Source organism: Neovison vison, chromosome 3, assembly GCF_020171115.1.
Source record: "Neovison vison isolate M4711 chromosome 3, ASM_NN_V1, whole genome shotgun sequence".
Lineage (NCBI taxonomy): Eukaryota > Metazoa > Chordata > Mammalia > Carnivora > Mustelidae > Neogale > Neogale vison.
In genome coordinates, this window is record NC_058093.1 from 44,643,276 (window position 1) to 44,661,670 (window position 18,395).

Genomic DNA, 18,395 nt, shown 5'->3' on the forward strand with positions numbered 1-18,395 from the left:
TGGGCGGTGATTGATAACCGCGCAACTGGAGCTCGGGGCGGTCCGGACGGGGCGCACCGGATTGGGAGAGAGCGCGAGGAGGGTGGTGGGGGAGAACCCCCGGGGCCGGGGCGCGCGGACGGCTGGGTGGGTGACCCCGGGGGGCGGAACGCTGGAGAGGCGGCCTTGGCTCCTCCGCCCCCGGGTGCCTCCGCCCCCGGCCCCGCCCGCCCCAGCCACCTGCGTCCCGCCCCGGCCGCGCCCGAGCCCGGGAAAGGCGGAGGCGCGCCCCTGCTCTGGGAAGGGCGAGTCCCCGTTGCGACGCGCGTTGTGTCTCCGGGAACAAGTAATCCCGCCACTCCGGGCATGCGGCGGCGCTGAGAGCCTCCCGGCCAGCGGATCCGACAACTAGCGAGTCTCTTCCCCGGTTGTTCGAGAAGGCGGACCGATCGCTGGGCAGGATGACCAACCCCGCGGCCACGCAGAACAAGGAAATAGACTGCCTGAGCCCAGAAGCTCAGAGACTGGTAAGAGAAAAACACGTTGTCGAAACTTTCGCTTTGCTCCTGGTTGCCGTTCTGAGGCCCCAGGGGCAGTGGGCACCTTCCGCCGCTGCCCTCTGTGCCTGGGGAAGTGCGGGGTGTGCCCCGCGTGGCCGGCACTCCCTGCAGTGAACGTCCCCACGCGAGGATGCGCGGGCGGGAGCGGGCTCTGCTGTCTGTGCGTTCGCTACCCTGTGTGCGCGGTCCTCCCTGCACTCCGCAAAACTCGTTGTCGCGGACGGAGCAGCCCCTCGCCAGGACCGAAAGAAACTCGGTGGCTCCCCTGCCCCTGCAGTGGCGGCCTGGGACGGGCTCAGCCCAGCCGGCGCGTGGTCGAAAGTTTCCGTCGCAGCTGCTGATTTGGTGTTTCACAATATATGGCACCTGGGAACTGGTGCCCGAAGCCGGTGCCTTCGCCCTGAGGCTGGTACCACCAGTGGCCGGGGTAGTTTGGAGTACTTATCCTGCTTTGGGATTTTAGGTCTAGTGGGCAGAGCCTGATTGCTCCAAATACCTCCAGGGTCCCAGGTTACCAAATCCACCTTGGCTGGTCTCCTGGGGTCTCCAGGACTTGGCAGGATCCTCCATGAGTGGGATTTTGCAATTATCCAGCTCAGTACCCACCCAGGACTGGGATCATGTATGTGAGGATAGTTGGACATTAAAACTGGACAGGGGGTAAGATGGGGAAGGTTTGTAATTACCCATTTTCGGGCAGCTTGTGATTGACTGCGGATGGAAATATATAAAGAAGAAAGGGTGCACTTTGAAAAACAACCACGAGGTCCGTAATGCACAGAGACCCTATGGAGATTTTCACTTCACCCAGTTTTTTTGGGAAGCCTTGATATAAGTGTGAGTCGGACACAATCACTCCTTCATCAGGCAGAAATTAATCATCTACTGGGTATTTGCGGGGGATCCAAGATAAATAAGACTGCCCTGACCTTGGGGAGCTTCCTGGTAAATGCCAGGGAGAAGCATAGAAATAGACTTGGATGAATCCACGCGTGAAGGTTGCTTTCTTTGCTGAGTTCTGTCAGGTGGATATTTTTAATGTCTGGGTTAGTGTGCTTCCTCTGTGGCCTGGTTTAAAGTTCCTGCCATGAGCCAGACCTTTGGAGCTGGTTCCTACCCCTTCACCTGGCTGGTGTCTAGGGGCCTGGGAGCCCGTGGAGACATCTGTGCATCACCACAGGGAAGGGCCCTCAGAAGAAGGAAGGACGAGGAGCTTGCTGGGAGATGCTGGTGTTCTGCAGAGGCGCCCAGGCAAACCATAGATGGCAAGAGCAGGGTGCTGTTTGCCCTGGGCAGGAGTCGAGCTCCGAGGGACCAAGAGCTGGGCAGGGAGCCCTTGATGGAAGAAAGAGTAAACATGGAGAATCAGGATGTGGGAACGGGAGGGACAGGCCATCAGAGGAATGAGGAGAACTAACATGGGCTCTTCGTGGCACTGGCTGCCAGGTTCCCTTAACCCTTATCCGTGGATTGGATCTGGTTGAGAAGTGTTCTTCATAGAGGTGTGGAGATAAGTCACAGGAGAGTCTGGACTGGGCTTTGATTGAGGTGCCCCACTGTACCCCCAATTCGAGGACCCAGTAAACTCCAAAAACTGAAAATTGTTTTTGTTTTGTTGTTATTGTTTTTTTTAAGTTTGTGGCAGAATTCATTTTGCGGGAAGGCCTGCCCTGGCTGATGGGAGGCTGTTTTCCATCTGTGTTCCTCTCATTGTGAATATTCACACATTTCTCTGCAGCCTGGGAATGTCTTGGTTGACGGTTATTACTCTGGTGATTACAGACTCCAGGGCCTATGCAACTTATCACCCTTCTAAAATCCAAAAATGTTGAATTCTGAAACCTGTTTGGCCCCAGGGGTTTCCAAGAAGAAATTGTGAACCTATAGTTCTGTTTTGTTTTGTTTTTTTTAGTGAATAGTAGCAAAAAGTATTTTAGAGTGGGGCCTGGGAAACAGAAGTAAAACTCAGTCCTTTTATGAGGTTAAAGGTCTGGTTAAAAGGAAGTGCTGAGGGGCAACTGGGAGGCCCAGTCAGTTAAGCATCTGCCTTTAGCTCAGGTCATAATCTTGGGGTCCTGGGATCAAGCCCCATGTCAGGTTCCCTGCTCAGCGGGGAGTCTGCTTTTCCCTTTCCCTCTGCCTGCCGCTCCCCCTGCTTGTGCTCTCTTTGCCAAAGAAATCGATAAAATCTTTTTTAAAAATAGAATTATAAAAAATAAATAAAAGGAAGTGCTGAATGAACAGTTGGGGGGGGTGCCTTACACAACAGTGAGCTCTGGCCCTGGAGCTTTGGTGAGTGTAGAAACCATACATGTCTTTCACTTTTGTAACTTCCTTGTGCTTATGACTGGTTGTGTCACCTCTGGTCTTTTTCGACATAACTGATTGGCACTAAACCCTCACCAGCCACCGGTCCTGTCCTGAGGACAGCCTGCCTGGGTCGAACTCTCATCATTGTGGGTCCCTGTCCCAAGGTCCCCCGGTCTTGGCAAGTAGGCGCATTGCCCAGTGTGGGGGTGCAGTCAGTACGAACGTCATAAAACCTGCCGAGGCTCAGAGATTTGAGCCCTGGAAACCTGCCTTGTTTTAGATGGGTCACTTTCCCAAGCAGTTAAGATACAAAAATAGTGAAGTAAGGTCTTTTCTCATAGGATTAAGAGTGTCCCCCTAGGGCAGAGAGGAGACTAAATTTCCCTTTTGCTTTAAGAGTTACTTTCTCTTCAGCTGGAGCTAACACAACATAGCAGAAGCCTCCTTCACAAATTAAAACCACACACACACACACACACACACACACACACGAAAACCCTTCAGTCGCAACTGCCACTTACACTGAGCACAGGAAATCAAGTTATTTATAGTCGCTGAGCTGTTCTCAGGTGATGTTGATTGGAGTCTTACCTGATTAGAGGTCCTTATCTAGCTTCCACAGAGTTGTGAGGGCAAATGCTGGTGCAACAAGTTTGCTCCTCAAAAGGCAATGTTCAGGAGGAATTTGTTATCCCTGAAAAATCAGGCTATGTGACTCAGCAGAGGCATTGTTTATGACTAGTTACTCAGGGTTTCCAAGTATCTGTTCATATTTAAAAGCATTCACCTTGGAATCTCAGAGGCCAAAAGGTTCAAATCACTAACCTGTTATCAAGATAAGCCTGTTACTCACCCGCTACAGGTTGGAGACCGGGTAGGGAGCAGAGGATTTTTTTTTATTACCCACAGCTTTTCCTTTGGGCCACCAAAATTTTAGTTTTAGTTTTTGTTTTTTAATAAAGAAGCCCATTTTCATGGAATGGATTTACTGAATTTTCATTATTTAGACTTTCTAGATAAAATTATATTAGCTTCTTTTTCCATGTTTGTGAAACAAAGCATTGTCTTGATTCTCTCCGCGATGTAATAATTCCAAATTGCCTTGGGTTTGATTGAGGCCACGACTGAAATCCCCTTCCCCTGGCCAAATTCCAAATAAATAAACAACAAAACCAGCAACAACACAAATGTGTATTCTGAGACTCATCCGTTCATTAGGGCGAGGGCCGGAGCTCAAGTGGTTTTCTCTTTAATACGGTAACCTGACAATTTTAAAGTCATGTAAGTGGTTTTGCCTTGAGTGGAAAAGCCTAACGACTTTGTAGTAGGAAAGTCATTTATCTTAATTTCATGAGGACTTTTAATTGTAACCAAAATGTTTCATTTGTATGTTTGTGTAATCAGCCTTCTCAAAGCAACCTCATTTCTGATCCTCACATCTTTTTTATTTTGTGGCAAGTGGGTTTGTCATCTTCCAAGGGGGAGAGAAATAGAATGGCCTTTTGGTGTGGGCTAAGACCTCCTCTCCCTGCTCTGAAATTCCCCCCAGGCCTGTTCTCCTGGTGGGTGCCTCAGCTTGCTTGTCTTCTCCTCGTGTCTTTAAACCCCATCTGAGCTAAATTCACAGGGCTGGGTCCCTAGCGGCTACAGAGGGTAGAGGATGATGAGTTAAGCATTAACAACAGGTAGCATCCCCAGACACCTGCAGGGTCAGCCCTGTTAAGTGGTTTCTGTAGACAGCTTTCCTAGCCCTTGCCAGAAACTTGTTTGGTTATCTCCATGTACAGATAAAAGGGGAAACTGAGGCTCAGAACGTCAGAGGACTTTCCCGAGTGCTCCCAGCTAGCAGGTGGTAGAGCTGGCTCAGACACAGGCCTGCTAACTCAGAGCTGGTGCTGATAACTGTCGCCACTGTATACAGTCCTTCACTGAGGGTCTGGCCAGTGGTTGCTGCTGTGTGGCTGCTGTGAGCTTCTCTTTGCAGCCTCTGGGGTGTCACAACCCCAGCACAGGGTGAAGCGTTTCTGGTTGCTAAGGCAGCCTCTTAGGGCACATGGCCTTGCCCCAAATGCATAATGAGACATCTTCATTTTATTAAACATTTCCTTTCTTTTTCTGGTAGTTTTTCGACAAAAGAACTTTCTTTAAAAATTTTTTTAAAAAATTTTTTTGTTTATTGGGGTACATGCTTGACTCAGTTTGGTTAAGCGTCTGCCTTCAGCACAAGTCATAGTCTCAGAGTCCCCGATTGAGCCCCACATCAGGCTCCCTGCTCAGCGGGAGTCTGCTTCTCCCTCTCCCTCTGCCACCAGCCAACACCCCTCCCCACCTCAGATTGTGTGCTCTTCTCTCTTCACTCTCTCAAATGAATAAATAAAGTCTTTTTAAAAAGAGATTTTTTATTTATTCATTGAGAGAGAACGAGTGAGGGCATCAAGCAGGGGAGCAGCAGAGGCAGAGGGAGAAGCAGACTCCCCACTGAGCAGGGAGCTCAACAGGGGCTCCATCCCAGGACCCCACCCTGGGAAGAGAGACGCTTAAGCAACTGAGCCATGCAGGCACCCCAGACAAAAGAAATTTCAGTGGACTTTATTTTTCTAAATAAGGAAAAAAAGAGTAAAACTGAAAGACAGCCACAGAAATTTCTATTTTTCTATTTTCACACCACACCAACTTTGTAAGTGCTACGTATGTCAGCATCCCACAGAAGCCTCCTTCCTGGGTGCTGTTCGGCTCTACCCCACCCCACCCAGACAGACAGGCTCACTGAGAATTGAAATGATCCCTCTGGGGGTGCCCAGGTGGCTCAGTCAGTTAAGCGTCTGCCTTCAGCTCTGGTCGGTGGTGGTCCCAGGGTCCTAGGATTGAGTCCCACACCCGGCTCCCTGCTCCGGAGAGCCTCCTTCTCTCCTTCTCCGCCACTGCCACACATGCTCTCTCTCACTCTCTCTCTTTCTCAAACAGATAAATAAAATCTTAAAAGAGAGAGGGAGGATGGAAGGATGGCCTCTGTTTCTCTCCTGGCTTGTTCCAGGAGTAGCGCTCGAATAGAGGCAATGTAGTAAATAGTCATGTGCTGCCTGATAAAGGAAAGCTCTGGAGTGTCCAGTCCTATTCTGAGAAGGAACGATGTCCGTTTTTTGTGATACCTTAAAAAAAATGTGGGGTTTGCAGGGAAGACTGTGAGTAGAGCAGGTTAAGGGGTAAGGAGGGGGGCCCCAGATGAATTGACCAGAGAGCATCTGTCACCTGGAGGCCCAGCCGCACAAATGGGGCCAAGATGCTCTCCCCTGTCGGTCACACATGGTTATTTGTCGCTCTCTCTTGCTTTCCTTTGTCATTCCAGTTCATTGAGGCTATTGAAGGAAATGCGGGCCTTCGCTCAGCTCAGAAAAAAAATGTAAAAGATGTAAACAGCAAGAGGAGAAATGTATCCATGCGGAGGACACTGTGCAACATGTTCATTTGCCCCCATCAGTATAGGAGTAGTTGCTAAATTGAAGATAGTGCTGGGAAGTTTCACTGGGTAAATGTTACTTTGTGAAGTTTAAGGTGAATGATACTAGTCGCTGCTTTCTATAAAGTAACATGAATAATATTTTTCCTGAATAGGGCCAGTTTGTTATTTTGGCATGTGGGAGTTTTTTTTTTAAAAATTCACTATTCAGAAAAGCAAAGTCAGGAGATTTCTAGTAGCAAAATGGGGAAAGAGAACTGACAGTCTCACTGTAGAAACAGTTCACCTCTGGTGTAGAGATACATTTTATTTATTTATTTATTTTTAAAGATTTTATTTATTTATTTGACAGACAGAGATCACAAGTAGGCAGAGAGGCAGGCAGAGAGAGAGAGGAGGAAGCAGGCTCCCTGCTGAGCAGAGAGCCCGATGCGGGACTCGATCCCAGGACCCTGAGATCATGACCTGAGCCGAAGGCAGCGGCTCAACCCACTGAGCCACCCAGGTGCCCTAGAGATACATTTTAGAAGTGAAGGAAACTCCCGGAGATCGCTTAGCCTGGTTCCCCCGTTCCCTGTGAGAGAGCTAACGTCCAAGAGCAATGCAGTGTCCAAAAGACAGACTGTTAATTATAGAGAACACACTGATGGTCACCAGAGAGGAGTGGCTTTGCGGGGTGTGGAGATAAGTGATGAGGATGAAGGAACACATTTACCGTGATGAGAACTGAGTAATGCATGGAGCTATTGAATCACTGTATTGTACACCCGAAACTAACATAACATTGTATGTTAATTACTCTGGAGATAAGATAATGAAATCAGATATAGATAAATAAATATTGCATGATTAACACACCACCACCAACAACAAAGAAGGTGGTATAGTTTGTCAGAGCCCACATAAGTGGTGAAGGGTAGACCCAGAACCCGAGTGGGTATTGAGGCCCCTCCCTGTATGGTCTCCGTCTGCAAAGACCTGGAGCGCTGTGGCCCAGCCTGCGGAGAGGGGGTGCCCGATGCTCTGGGCTTTAACACCAGGTGCCCTGGTCTGGGCTCCTGGAGGCCCATGGCCTAATCTTGCAAAATAGAGGTCTCTCTGAAGGCTGGTGTTTTATCATAAAATTCCTTAATAATTCTATGTTCTATTCCAGAACTCACGGGAGTTGGCTTTGGTGGCAACTTGGTGTTTTAGATAACTAGTTACTTTAGTAAGTTTAAATATATATATATATATATATATATATATATATATATATACATATATACATATATACATATACACACACAAACACACACATATGTGTGTGTGTGTTTGTGTGTGTTTATTTATTTGAGAGAGATAGAGACCGAGAGAATGAGAGTGAGCAGGGAGAAGGACAGAAGAAAAGAATTCCAAGCAGAATTCACCACCCACCCCAACATAAAGGCCGACATGGGGGCTTGATCCCATAACCCAGAGATTATGACCTGAACTGAAATCAAGAGTCGGACGCTCAGCTTGACTGAGCCACCCAGGCGCTCCTATGCTGTAGTCTTTAACTTTCTGTTTTTCAAACCTTCAAGTAAAATGGACAAAGCGTGTCGTGTTTAGTCTGTGGCTCATGCAGTGGCACCCAGCCCTGTGCCCTTGACCTGTGGCCGGGCTGTTTGGACCGAAAGGCCGAGCTGTAGAGAGGCTCAGCTCCCCTGTCCATTCTGCACTTTCAAAGCTGTGGTTCTCAACCCTGTCGGACCCAGGCCCCCTTTTTGTAACAAGTTTTTAACATTCTCATTGCTAACCTGAAATGAAATTCCTATGTGGTAGAATCTGCTGGGACATGTGATGTCAAGTCAATACAGTGTTTCAGCTGTTGCACTGAAAAGAGATGAAACAAAGGTAGATTGCCCTAGGAGAACATGGGTTTCAATAGAGAAAGGCTCTAGCCCCAGTGCACCAGAAGATCAAGGGAGCCGTCTCTGGTGAGCCAACAATGCCCTGAGCCGTAGTTGCAAACACAGACCGATGCAGGCCTGTGGTGCTAAGACCCACACGCCACACAGCTTGGGGCTGTGGGTGCCTTGACATTCCCAAGTGGTCCCTGACTCTTGAGGAAGTTCTGAACACAGCCAAGTCATCTTTCCTCAATACTGATCGCATTCCTGAAACAGCCAGTGTAACTTACATGGCATGAATTGTATTTTGATTTTATGCGTACGTTGGAATCAGTTTGTAGATCTGAAAATTATGAGGTGGTTTCTTCTCTCCATCTGAGTAGTCAGTGGGAAGGTTCTTCACTGTGCAGGCCTGTCTGAAGGCAGGATGGTTGGCCTGCTATGTCCTGCCTTCAGTCACCGTGATGCCTTCAGTGCCCCCCAGATTCCCAGAATGCCCTCTGAAGTGTTGTTCCTGTCCCCCATCAGCACCTGCAATCCCAAAGTACCTTCCCCTTGTGGTGACTGTTCTCACAGGCGTGGCCATAAAGCCACTGGTGGGACCTATAGTAATCTTGTAAGCCAGGGTTTTAGAAAGAGGAGCGTGGAGTGCACATGGCAGCCGAGGACCAAGGGGTGGTGGGTGGTGGGTGCTGGGTACGGAGACAGCACGAGCCACTGTTGGTGAGCTGCTGGCTCACGCACTCCCCTTCCCGTTGGTGTCCCCCATTGCACTAGGCTGCTTGGACCAGCAGCCCGTTTTGAGAAGCTGCTGCACACGAGGGATTGGGGACATACCTAGAATACAAGCTGGCTGTCGCCACTTCCTGTGGCAAAGGCCACTCTGGGCAGGGACTCTGTGCCAGCCTTGTAGTTACCCTGCACAGCCGTCCAGTCCAGACGAGAGCTGGGCAGTGCGTCCTAAGGGGCTTTCCTGCGGGCCTGTGTCCATGGCCTCCAGCGAATCGGAGGTTTCCAGCCTGCCCCCAGCGGGATTCATGAGCCTTTGTCAGCCTGGGGCCAGATCTCAAGGGGCAGAAGGCTCTGCTCCTTTCCAAACAAAATTGCTTCTTTGTCACCGCTTCAGGCTTCAGCTGCATGAGATTCCTCCTACCTTCCCGTGAGCGAACCTTTCCCTGAGAGCTTATGAGCTCTGGATAGACAATGCAGCCTGGGAAAATAGTCTGGTTTTTCAGTTCTGCTTGATTCTAAAACCTAAAAGCTAAAAGGAATGTGTACAATCAATAGTAAAACGTTCCTCCTAATTCTAGAACACTCTACAGCCGCCAGATCGCTTGTGTTTCTGAACAGCCCGTGTGGCTCTTTTCCATGTTACATCTGAGCAAATGGAACAAAGAGGTGATGGCCCCTGGGGTCCCTGAGGTGTGGCCACGGCTCAGCCCTCTCTCCGTGGCCCCCAGCAGTGGTCTTAATGTGTGGGGACAGCCTCCTCCCAAACACCTGTACTCAGATGGCCGCACGCCTGGTCACAGGGCACGGCCCACCATGGTGGGCACTCCAGCAGTGCGTGTGAGCCTACTTTGGGCTCTGTGTCCTGTCATGACAGGTGGCCGCTGACTTCCAGAGCCCTCCTCCTGGTGCCCTTCCAGCCCCCAGACCTCACTGTAGGAAGTGACAAGAGCACCTCTCAGTCACGTTTGTCAAGAATCGCCCCCAAGTCAGGACTCATACTCCCCTTCTAGCTTCCAGGCAGAGTTTTGGAACCACTGGGGGCAACTGCAGAGTCGCCGAGCAGAATAAAAACATTTTCTGGGATCATAGGATGTGCAGGCTGGGGGTATAGGGTTCCACACCCTGCCGGAATCCCTGGAGAGCGTGGAAGCTAAGGACGCAGACCCAGAGCCAGGTGCCCCAAGGCCACACCAGGCTCTCCAGGAAGTGACCGTGTCTTCCTCCCACAGCAGCAGATCCTGCTCCTGGGACTCCTGTCCTGCTGGTGTTTATCACCTGCCTGTTCTTTGATGGTCAGCCCATGGGGTCCTCAAGGTAGTTAAATGGGTAGGAGCCACAGGAAGGATATAGACACCTTAGAGCTGCACTGCAGAGACAGGGTTTGTGGGGGAGACACATCCCCCGGCCCTAGCAACCTGTGTGCCCCTGTGGCCAATCCTGGGCTGGGGGCCTCAGGGCCTCTGGAGACCCTGCTGGGAGAGTGAGGGTGCATGAGCCGTTGGAGAGGAGGCTCTGGGGATCAGGCCTTCGCTGCTGTGTGTGTCCACGGTGTCTCCCATGGCATACACGACGCCCCTGCGTCCGAGAGCTGTCCTATCTATCTAGGGTCAGTTGTAAGAGGAGCTCTGTGGAGTCAATGGTTCCGCCTTTTAGAATTCTTCTAGGGAGAATCTGGTGGTGATGAGTGGGGGCTTCTCTTCCCAACCGTCTCCATCATCAGAGGGCCCCTTGCTTTAAAGCCCAATGTCTCTGAAGCACCATTTGCGGGGTTCAAGGCCAGGGTGGGGGGTCCCTGGGGGAAGGGTGAGGCTGGCCTGTTGGGGGAGAGGACACTGCATTCTGGCCAGAAGCCTGGCTGGATCGGCTCCTCCCCAGACCCTGGAGAGGCCTGCTGGGGTATGGCTGGGGGAGCAGCGGCGGGCAGCTGTGGGGAAGCTGTGGGGGAGCTGGGGGTGTGGCTGGGGGAGGCGGCAGCCCTGTAGGGGTTTCTAGCAACACCCCTGGCCACCTTAGCAGCCCTGAGCATGGTTTTGGTTTGGGGGCTCTGTCCTTTCTTTCCTTCCTCTCTCTTTCTCTCTCTGCCTGCCTCCCCCTTTTACCCTCCCTTTTAAAAATTTCCTATTTATTATGAAAAATGTCAAACATACCCAAACACAGATGGGTTAACAGAAGACAGAGTTCCCCACACTTGAGCGAGTGTCAGCACCACCCCGCCCCCACCAACACACACAGACACACTGGGGGCATGTTGAAGCCCAGCAGGCTGGACTCCATCCCAGAGGCTCTGACTGGGAGGGCCTGGGGGTGGGAGGTGATTCTGCATCTCTAAGTCTTCCCAGGTGTGCTGATGCTCTGAGGGGGGGGAGGTGCACACTGTGATAGAAGGCCCACCAGCCAGCCCGGCAGCTGTCAGCTTACATCCCTTCAGACCCCTCCTTCCCCCTCCCCCCTAGTTATTAGAAGGCAAATCTGATGGCACTCATACTATTTCATCTTAAATATTTTTTAGTATGTATCTCAACAAAGACGTGGGGAGCAGGAGGAGGCTTACGGCCCAGAGCTCTGCCTTTCCTGAAGCCCTTGAAGGCAGATGCTGAGGGCTTGACACCCGTTTCCTGTCAGCTCTTGTAGGAAGGGAAGGGGGCAGCCCAGAACTGGGAGGAAGGGCCAAGCCAGCTTGCCCTGCTGCTGTCCCGGGAGGTGCCCTGAGGTCACAGAATGAGCTTGGTCACAGGTCAATCGGGGAGCATCCCAGGAGCAACATGGGAGCTGAACAACGAGGCAGCGGACTACCTGCTGGGCAGGGTGCGCGGTCTTGTTTTCCAAGCTTGCTTTTCTGAATCCCTGTGCCTTTTGGACTTTCTGTCTTACATCCCACAAACCCACCCCTTTCCATCCTTCCAGTTTCAATGGACCATCACCCTCTTCCTTGAGTTGGGGAGTTTAAGGGGACTGAAGTGATGGCACTCCCCAACTCTGAGCCCCACATAGGCCCTGGGGGGTGAGCTGGGGTCAGCAGGCAGGATGTCCCGTCCAGGTTTGGGGAAGCACCCTGTGTGTCACAAGCATCGGGTATGGCACGTGGGGTTTCTTCACCAGGGTTCTCTGGCTGCTGGCACACACGGGCTTGGGACCCTAGGCTCCTGGCACCCTGCCAATGCCCTCTGGCCACCCCACTTTGCTTCGTCCCACCTGTTCAGGTTCACAGGGTTGCTGGCAACCTCTGCCCACCTCCTAGATTCCCTACTGCCTCCTCAGCCCCTTCCCATTCCCCACATTGCAGCCAGAGCACTAGTTCTCTAACAGAGGTCAGCCCCTCCATGTCCCTTTGTAAAACCCTCTAGTGGTTTCACATTCCTTCAAGATAAGGTTCCAGAAGATACAGGGGCTGAAGCTAGAGCCCATGTCCCAGGCTCTCTGGCTCCTCCACCTTGTCCCACATTCCAACTCCCCAGCCCTGGCTGTCTCCTCCAGAGACCGGGGACCCACACCGCCATCTACAAGTCCTTCCCTGGCCGTGTCTGAAGGTGGTGCACGGTTGGGTGGGCCTGGGCTGGCCATCACCAGTAGCTGCACCTGCTAAGTGCAGAAGTGAAAGTAAGCATTTGGAAACTCTCCTACAAACTGTGACATAGCTGTGACCTCAAGAGTGAGTTTATAGTTCACAAAGGTGGCAGGTGGTGATAGGTTTGTCTAGCACACAGAAGCACTGGCCCAAGGCATGGGGGGAACCCAGGAACCCTTGCCTGGCCTGAGACAATGGGAGGGCAGTGCTGACATCCCAGGAAATGCTGTGGGGAATGAATTCCTGTTTGCTTATCACCGTGGTGGACCAGAGCTGTTTTGTATTCTTTTGTTCACTTCATGACTTGATCATATCATATTTCTTTCTAGTGACTTCACAGGGATCGTTTGGGGGATCTCGGTCTCTTAGACTCTGGGTTGGGCTCTTTCATGTTCTTGGTAACATCAGTGTTTCAGGCTAAATTGTGTCGTCAGACTCTCTAGTCTTTCATTCAGGCCTCTCGGCCCAGGACCAGGCTTGTGATGCTGGTCACAGTCGTGTGCTCACGAAGTTGGTCATGCAGAGGTATCTGGACCGGTTTAAATGTCGACACCTGTGTCTGTTGGTGTTTAATTAGTTGGATTCATAGAAGAGAACATGATTTTTACCACTTCCTATGTGACAGGCGTCTCGCTTCCCGGGTGTGAGTCCCATGCGAACCCTAAGAGAGGAAGGTGTTTCACAAGGCAGCAATCACAACGATTTGAAATCGTACTGCCTGAGAAGTTTAGCCCTTTTCTGAATTCGAACTGAAGGTCAAGTGACGACAGCTGATACAGCTTCATAAGGAACTTACCCTGTGACTTGGTTCATTCCCACCATTCCTTTATCATCCAGGCCTGGATCCAGAGCCCTGGTGGGTTTTAGTCTGTTGGTGCCATTGTCCTCATGACCAGGACAGACTTTCTGGATTGGACCTGAGGACCATAGGAGAGTGTGGGCCAAGACGGGAGCCACCTCCAGGGTGGAGGGAGGCCCACGGGGTAGCTGAGATGTAGTCTGTGTGGTCCGATGGGCTGTTATTTTGGAAGCCTGCCTGTCTGGTGGGTGGTCACACCAGGGGTCAGGGACTGCGTGTTCATGGAGGTGGTCTCCTCAGGGATCGTTGGTCCAATCCCAAGCAGAGCTACAGGAAAGCAGCAGGGGACGGGATGGGTGTATGCAGTTCAGACTCCCCCCAGGTCAGAGACACTAGCCCTGTGACACCAGACCCCACCTCTTTGTCTTATCTCTTGCTGCTGGCAGGAGAGTCTGACTTCCAGATCCTCTTTTAAAGGGCTCACCTGATTAGGTGAGGCCCACCTAGGATCATCTATCTTTTGATTAAGTCAGCTGACGAGAGACCTTAATTATTTTTGTGTTTCTTTGGCATTGAGACATCACCCAGTCACAGGAGCGGCATCACTCCCACTCACGGTGCTGCCCATGCTCAAGGGGAGAGGATTTTGTGGAGCAAGTGCACCAGGGCAGGAATCTTGGGGACCCCTGAGAATCGGACTGCCACCCTCCTCTCTGCCTGTGTCCCCCTCGGCAGCCCTCCCTTCTTCTGTCTCTTTTCCTGTCTCTCACATTCCTGCTCCGCCCCTCCCCTTGACCCTCCTGCATGCCCTCCCTTCTCTCTTCCTAACCCTTTCTCCTGCCTCCAGGCCTGGTCCCAAGCTGGTGGCTCTGGCGGCCGGCCTGTGCTGTACCGGCACAGACACAGACCCGGAGCCAGCAGGCAGGGGCCGGGCCTCCCCGCAGCAAGGCAGGCAGGCAGGCTGCACTCAGAGTGAACCTAGTCCTCTTGCTGGCCCGGCCAAGCTGCTGTAGCGTTTCAGTGTGGCCGGGTGTCAGTCACACAAGCCTTCCCCTCCCTTCCCCCGAGCTCTGCTGGATCTTTTTAGACCCTGAGTGGCCTCCTCCACGGTGTAGAATGGTTTAGAAAATTGAAAATGGTGCCAAGGTATCAATGTACTGAAGCAGTTATGAAATTTGACCCCACCACCCCCCCCCCCGACTTGAGGGACCTGGGCTCGGATTGATAGAGGAACCACACGAATGAACCAAGTTACAAAAGAAATTCCTTATAAGGCCACACACCCAGCCAGTCTCTGACAGATGAGCTAAGGTCAGTTTTCAACCCAGATTCGAATTCAGATAAGATAAATTTGTGAGTCAGTTATCAGTGTGGCATGGAGGACACGGGTGTCCTCGCCGCTGGGATCCACCGTGCTGATCGGAGCCTGGTCCTTCGGGACAGGCTGGATGATGACACCTGGGCCACCTCCTGTTTGCTGGCCCACTGGCCACACTGGAGGAACTCCGGCTGCCTCTCCCGGCCCTGCTTTAACACCTAAAACTATCAACAGAATTGTCAGGGGAAGAATTACAAGTGTATTCATTCCCCCAAAGAAACCAAGTGGAAAGAAGGTGGAATTTGCTTGACACCGGAAAACCCGAATCCTGGTGCATGTGCGCCACGTCCTCACGGAGCCGTTTGCTGTACCAACTGAAACAGTGGATGGACAGATCTGTGGAGTGGGAAGCAGTGTGAGTGGCAGGTTCAAGGGCACAAGTCAGCCCTGGTTTAGTGTTTTAATGGTCTTCAGTACATTTTGGCTAAATAGCTATCCAAGTTGATAAATAGTTACATGGAAACTTTTGTTTTGTCTTGTTTTCATGTAATGCTTCCAACAGCTAGGACCCACCGACCATCCTGCTGTGGTCTTGTCTTGAGGAAAGGTGAGCTTCCTGGCACTGTGGGTGTTGGAGAGGAAGCAGAGGGCAGCAGGGTGTCCTGAGAGGTGACTAGACAGGAGTTCTGGAATGTAGAGTCAGAGTCCCAGCCCCGTGCCCTGGGACAGGTCCAACAGCCTCTGTAGGCATCCACTTCCTGCTTTGTAAAAGGGACGGTCCTGCCCAGCTCTGATGCTTTGCTCTACGCAGTAGTCTGTTGTAGCTCCAGAGGAAGGCACACGCCCAGCCCTGCCACTTGGAGGCTGTGTGACCTTGGTCAAGTTACGTGCCCTCTCTGTGCCATAGTTCTCTCCTCTATACACTGGGGGATGGTAATAATATCTACCTAAGAGGGTTGTTGTAAGGCGTATGTGGCACAATATTTATAAAGTCCTTAGAGCTGTGCCCACTTAGGGGAGCCTGGGGGACTCAGTCGGTTGAGCATCTGCCTTCAGCTAGGGTCATGCTCTCAGGGTCATGGGATTGCCACATGTCAGGCTCCCTGATCAGTTGGGAATTGGCTTCTCCTTCTCCCTCTGCCCCTTTCTCCTGCTCGTTCTCTCTCTCTTTCAAATAAGTAAATAGTCTTTTATAAACAACAACAGCAACCATGCCTACTTGGCATTTAGTAAGGGCTCCATAAACGGTAGTGATCCTTCTTGTCTGTACGACTGCTACCGTCATTCCTGCTGACCTTTAACTCGTATGAGTCTGTGATGTGTTATGGTGTATTTATTAAACGCCAAACAAAGTCTCTTACTAACGGCCTCATCATTCAAACAAAAGGAGTCACTGATCCGTCTGCTAATAAAATCCCCCGTGTGTTTCAGGCGGAGGCAAGGCTGGCAGCGAAGCGTGCGGCCCGTGCCGAGGCTCGGGAGATCAGAATGAAGGAGCTGGAGCGGCAGCAGAAAGAGGTAAGGCTCGTGGTTCTGTGCGGGTTCCTTTCACAGGTGTTTTCATTCTGGGTAGAGCGTGCAGGTGCAGAGACACCTGTTGCTATTTACACACCTGTCCGCTTGACAGTGCTCACGATCGTAATGCGCCGTGCCTGTGACTGTTGTTCAAGGTCAGGCCAGGGAGTGCGCATAGCACAGATGCCAGGCGTGCCTGTCCCAGACCTCAACCTGCTGGGTCCTGAGACAGCCTCCCGCGCAGCCGCTCGCCTGCCTACATCCAGCCCAGCCTTCTGGCCGAAAGGAGCCAAGAGCTGCTGGTTCTGAACTTCAAGGTCAATCCATCCAGCCAGAATCTCAAGCCTCTGAGTTAAAATGTGAATGAACAGAATATTATTTTTTTAAACTAACCAAACTATTTTGTTTACAAATATTTCCCCTTGCGGCTTTTACCTGTTTTAGTAAGTTTCGTGATGCCTGAAGCCCATATGTGGCACAGAAAACAGAATATACACCATGGGTGGGACAGCTGGGAAGAAACTGCCGCCCCACCCCCCGTGCGCCAAGGGAAGGTGGACAGGAATGGGCTTACACACCTGTTAATGTAGTCTGCTACTTATTTTCATAATCTTGAGCTCCAGCCTAGGTCGTGTGGACAGCGTGAGGACTCTTGACCTTGTGGTTAGAGCAGTGAACTTTTCTGTGACCTTGAAGTCCACGTGGTGAAGGAAGCAGACCTGTGTTCTCTGTGGGCTGCACCCTGTGGGAGCATCCACACCAGGCCCCACTGCAGGGCTTCTCTTGGTCAGAACATTTGAATTTGCCAAGCCAGAGAGAGGCAGTCAGCTGCTTTTCCCAGGGCTGATTTTGCATAGCCAGGATTTTAAAGCTGAGCACGTGAGATTTCCAATAAAAACCTGCGTTTCCAGTTTCTCTTCAAATCCTTGTGGATTCCACTGCTCACCCTCACATTCCCAGAGGTGGGGGGATGGGGGGGGCCCCGCACCTGCCTGAGGTGCTCCTTGTTGCCTTGTTGCCATTCCCTGCATGTGGAGGGTAGCATGCCCCCGGGTGAACGGGTTCAGGCAGAACCAGATTTGAATTTGGGGAAGAAATCTCCATGGGGTTTGAAGAATGGATTGCAGATTGCTAGAAGCTCTGGGCCAGGATGTTACTTAGGAGAGTTAAAACACAGGCCTGGTGGCTGGAGGCTGAGGGACCCCCAGTGATGGGGACACGCGGGGACGTGGTTCCCGAGAGAAGGGCCCCACCACCCTCCAGTGGGGCCTGGGAAGCGACCTGAGCTGAAGGGCAAGTGGTGGCTCTTCTACAATGCCTTAGGTGTTTCTTGTCCTGTGTTTACAATGCAGGAAAAGCCTAAAATATTTGAAGATAATTTATCAGATCCTCCCCCCTCGTTAGAAATACAAATACAGTTGCAATTAAGTTCTAGTTTTGAAGCTGTTCTGCCTGTAGAATTAACTTCTACTTGGATTTCTTGTACTTTTTCTCTTAATTTATGCAAAGCATGGGTTTGGCACTTTCCCAGTGCTTTCCCCTGAGAATCATGGTTGTCATTTTAAAACCGGAAATAGGCACTCTGGAATTTTTTGCGTGGGTGATTTGGACTCACGTGTCGCACCGATGTCTACTGGGATGCGTCCCCTCCCGTCATCTCAGTGAAGGTGAGGTTCAGCCCTCTGGGGCTGGGGGTCATCAGCTCCAGGGGAAGCGTCTCACCGGGAGCGATGGTCAAAGATCCTTCAGAGATGCATTTTCAGGACATCTCTGGAGAGAAGGATCTGAACAGGAGGTCAAGAGAAAGTCTAAGTCCAGTTGCTCATAGACTTTGTCCCACACCTGTCTGAGACCCTGTCACTGTGCTGTGGGAGCCACCCTGACAGCAGATGGCTTCTGCCAACTCAGACGTTGGTATTAATAGTAATCAGAGGCCACCCAATGGAAAAGTTCTTTTAGCCTGAACTGGTTTTTAAAAATAGATATTTTTCCTTTTTTCAGATTTTTTTTTCAAACCTCCTGGTGTCTGGTTCCCGCTAGAATATTTTCATTCATCCAGCAGACACCTGCACACCCACTGTCTGCCGGACCCTGCGGCCCCCCGCCCCGCTTTGGAAGGGAACATGGCAGTGGGGGGCGGGCAGGTGTCCGGAGGCTGGGTCTCCAGCTCTGCCTCCCAGGCTGTACCACTAGTCCTGGGCCAACGGCCACTGCCCTCTTGGGGCTCATTCACTTTTAATCTATTTCCTGGTTCTCCAACAGGCCCCTGGTCCCTGTTCTGTTAAA

At 51.4% G+C, this 18,395-nt stretch overlaps 1 protein-coding gene across 22 annotated transcripts in view; it reads left to right on the plus strand.

The window, feature by feature from the left end:
• Nucleotides 1-227: 227 nt before the first annotated feature.
• Nucleotides 228-18,395, plus strand: part of LRRFIP1 (LRR binding FLII interacting protein 1) — a 78,936-nt gene continuing 60,768 nt past the window's right edge. For 4 of the 22 annotated variants that reach the window (XM_044241919.1, XM_044241921.1, XM_044241920.1 and 1 more), the window contains exons 1-2: nt 247-506; nt 16,026-16,112. In XM_044241919.1, the coding sequence (XP_044097854.1) occupies nt 441-506; nt 16,026-16,112 (153 nt within the window). In that variant the 5' untranslated portion in view covers nt 247-440. Of the gene's footprint in view, nt 507-16,025; nt 16,113-18,395 lie in introns of all 22 variants that reach the window. The other 18 variants (XM_044241923.1, XM_044241924.1, XM_044241926.1 and 15 more) reach the window with 11 other exon arrangements.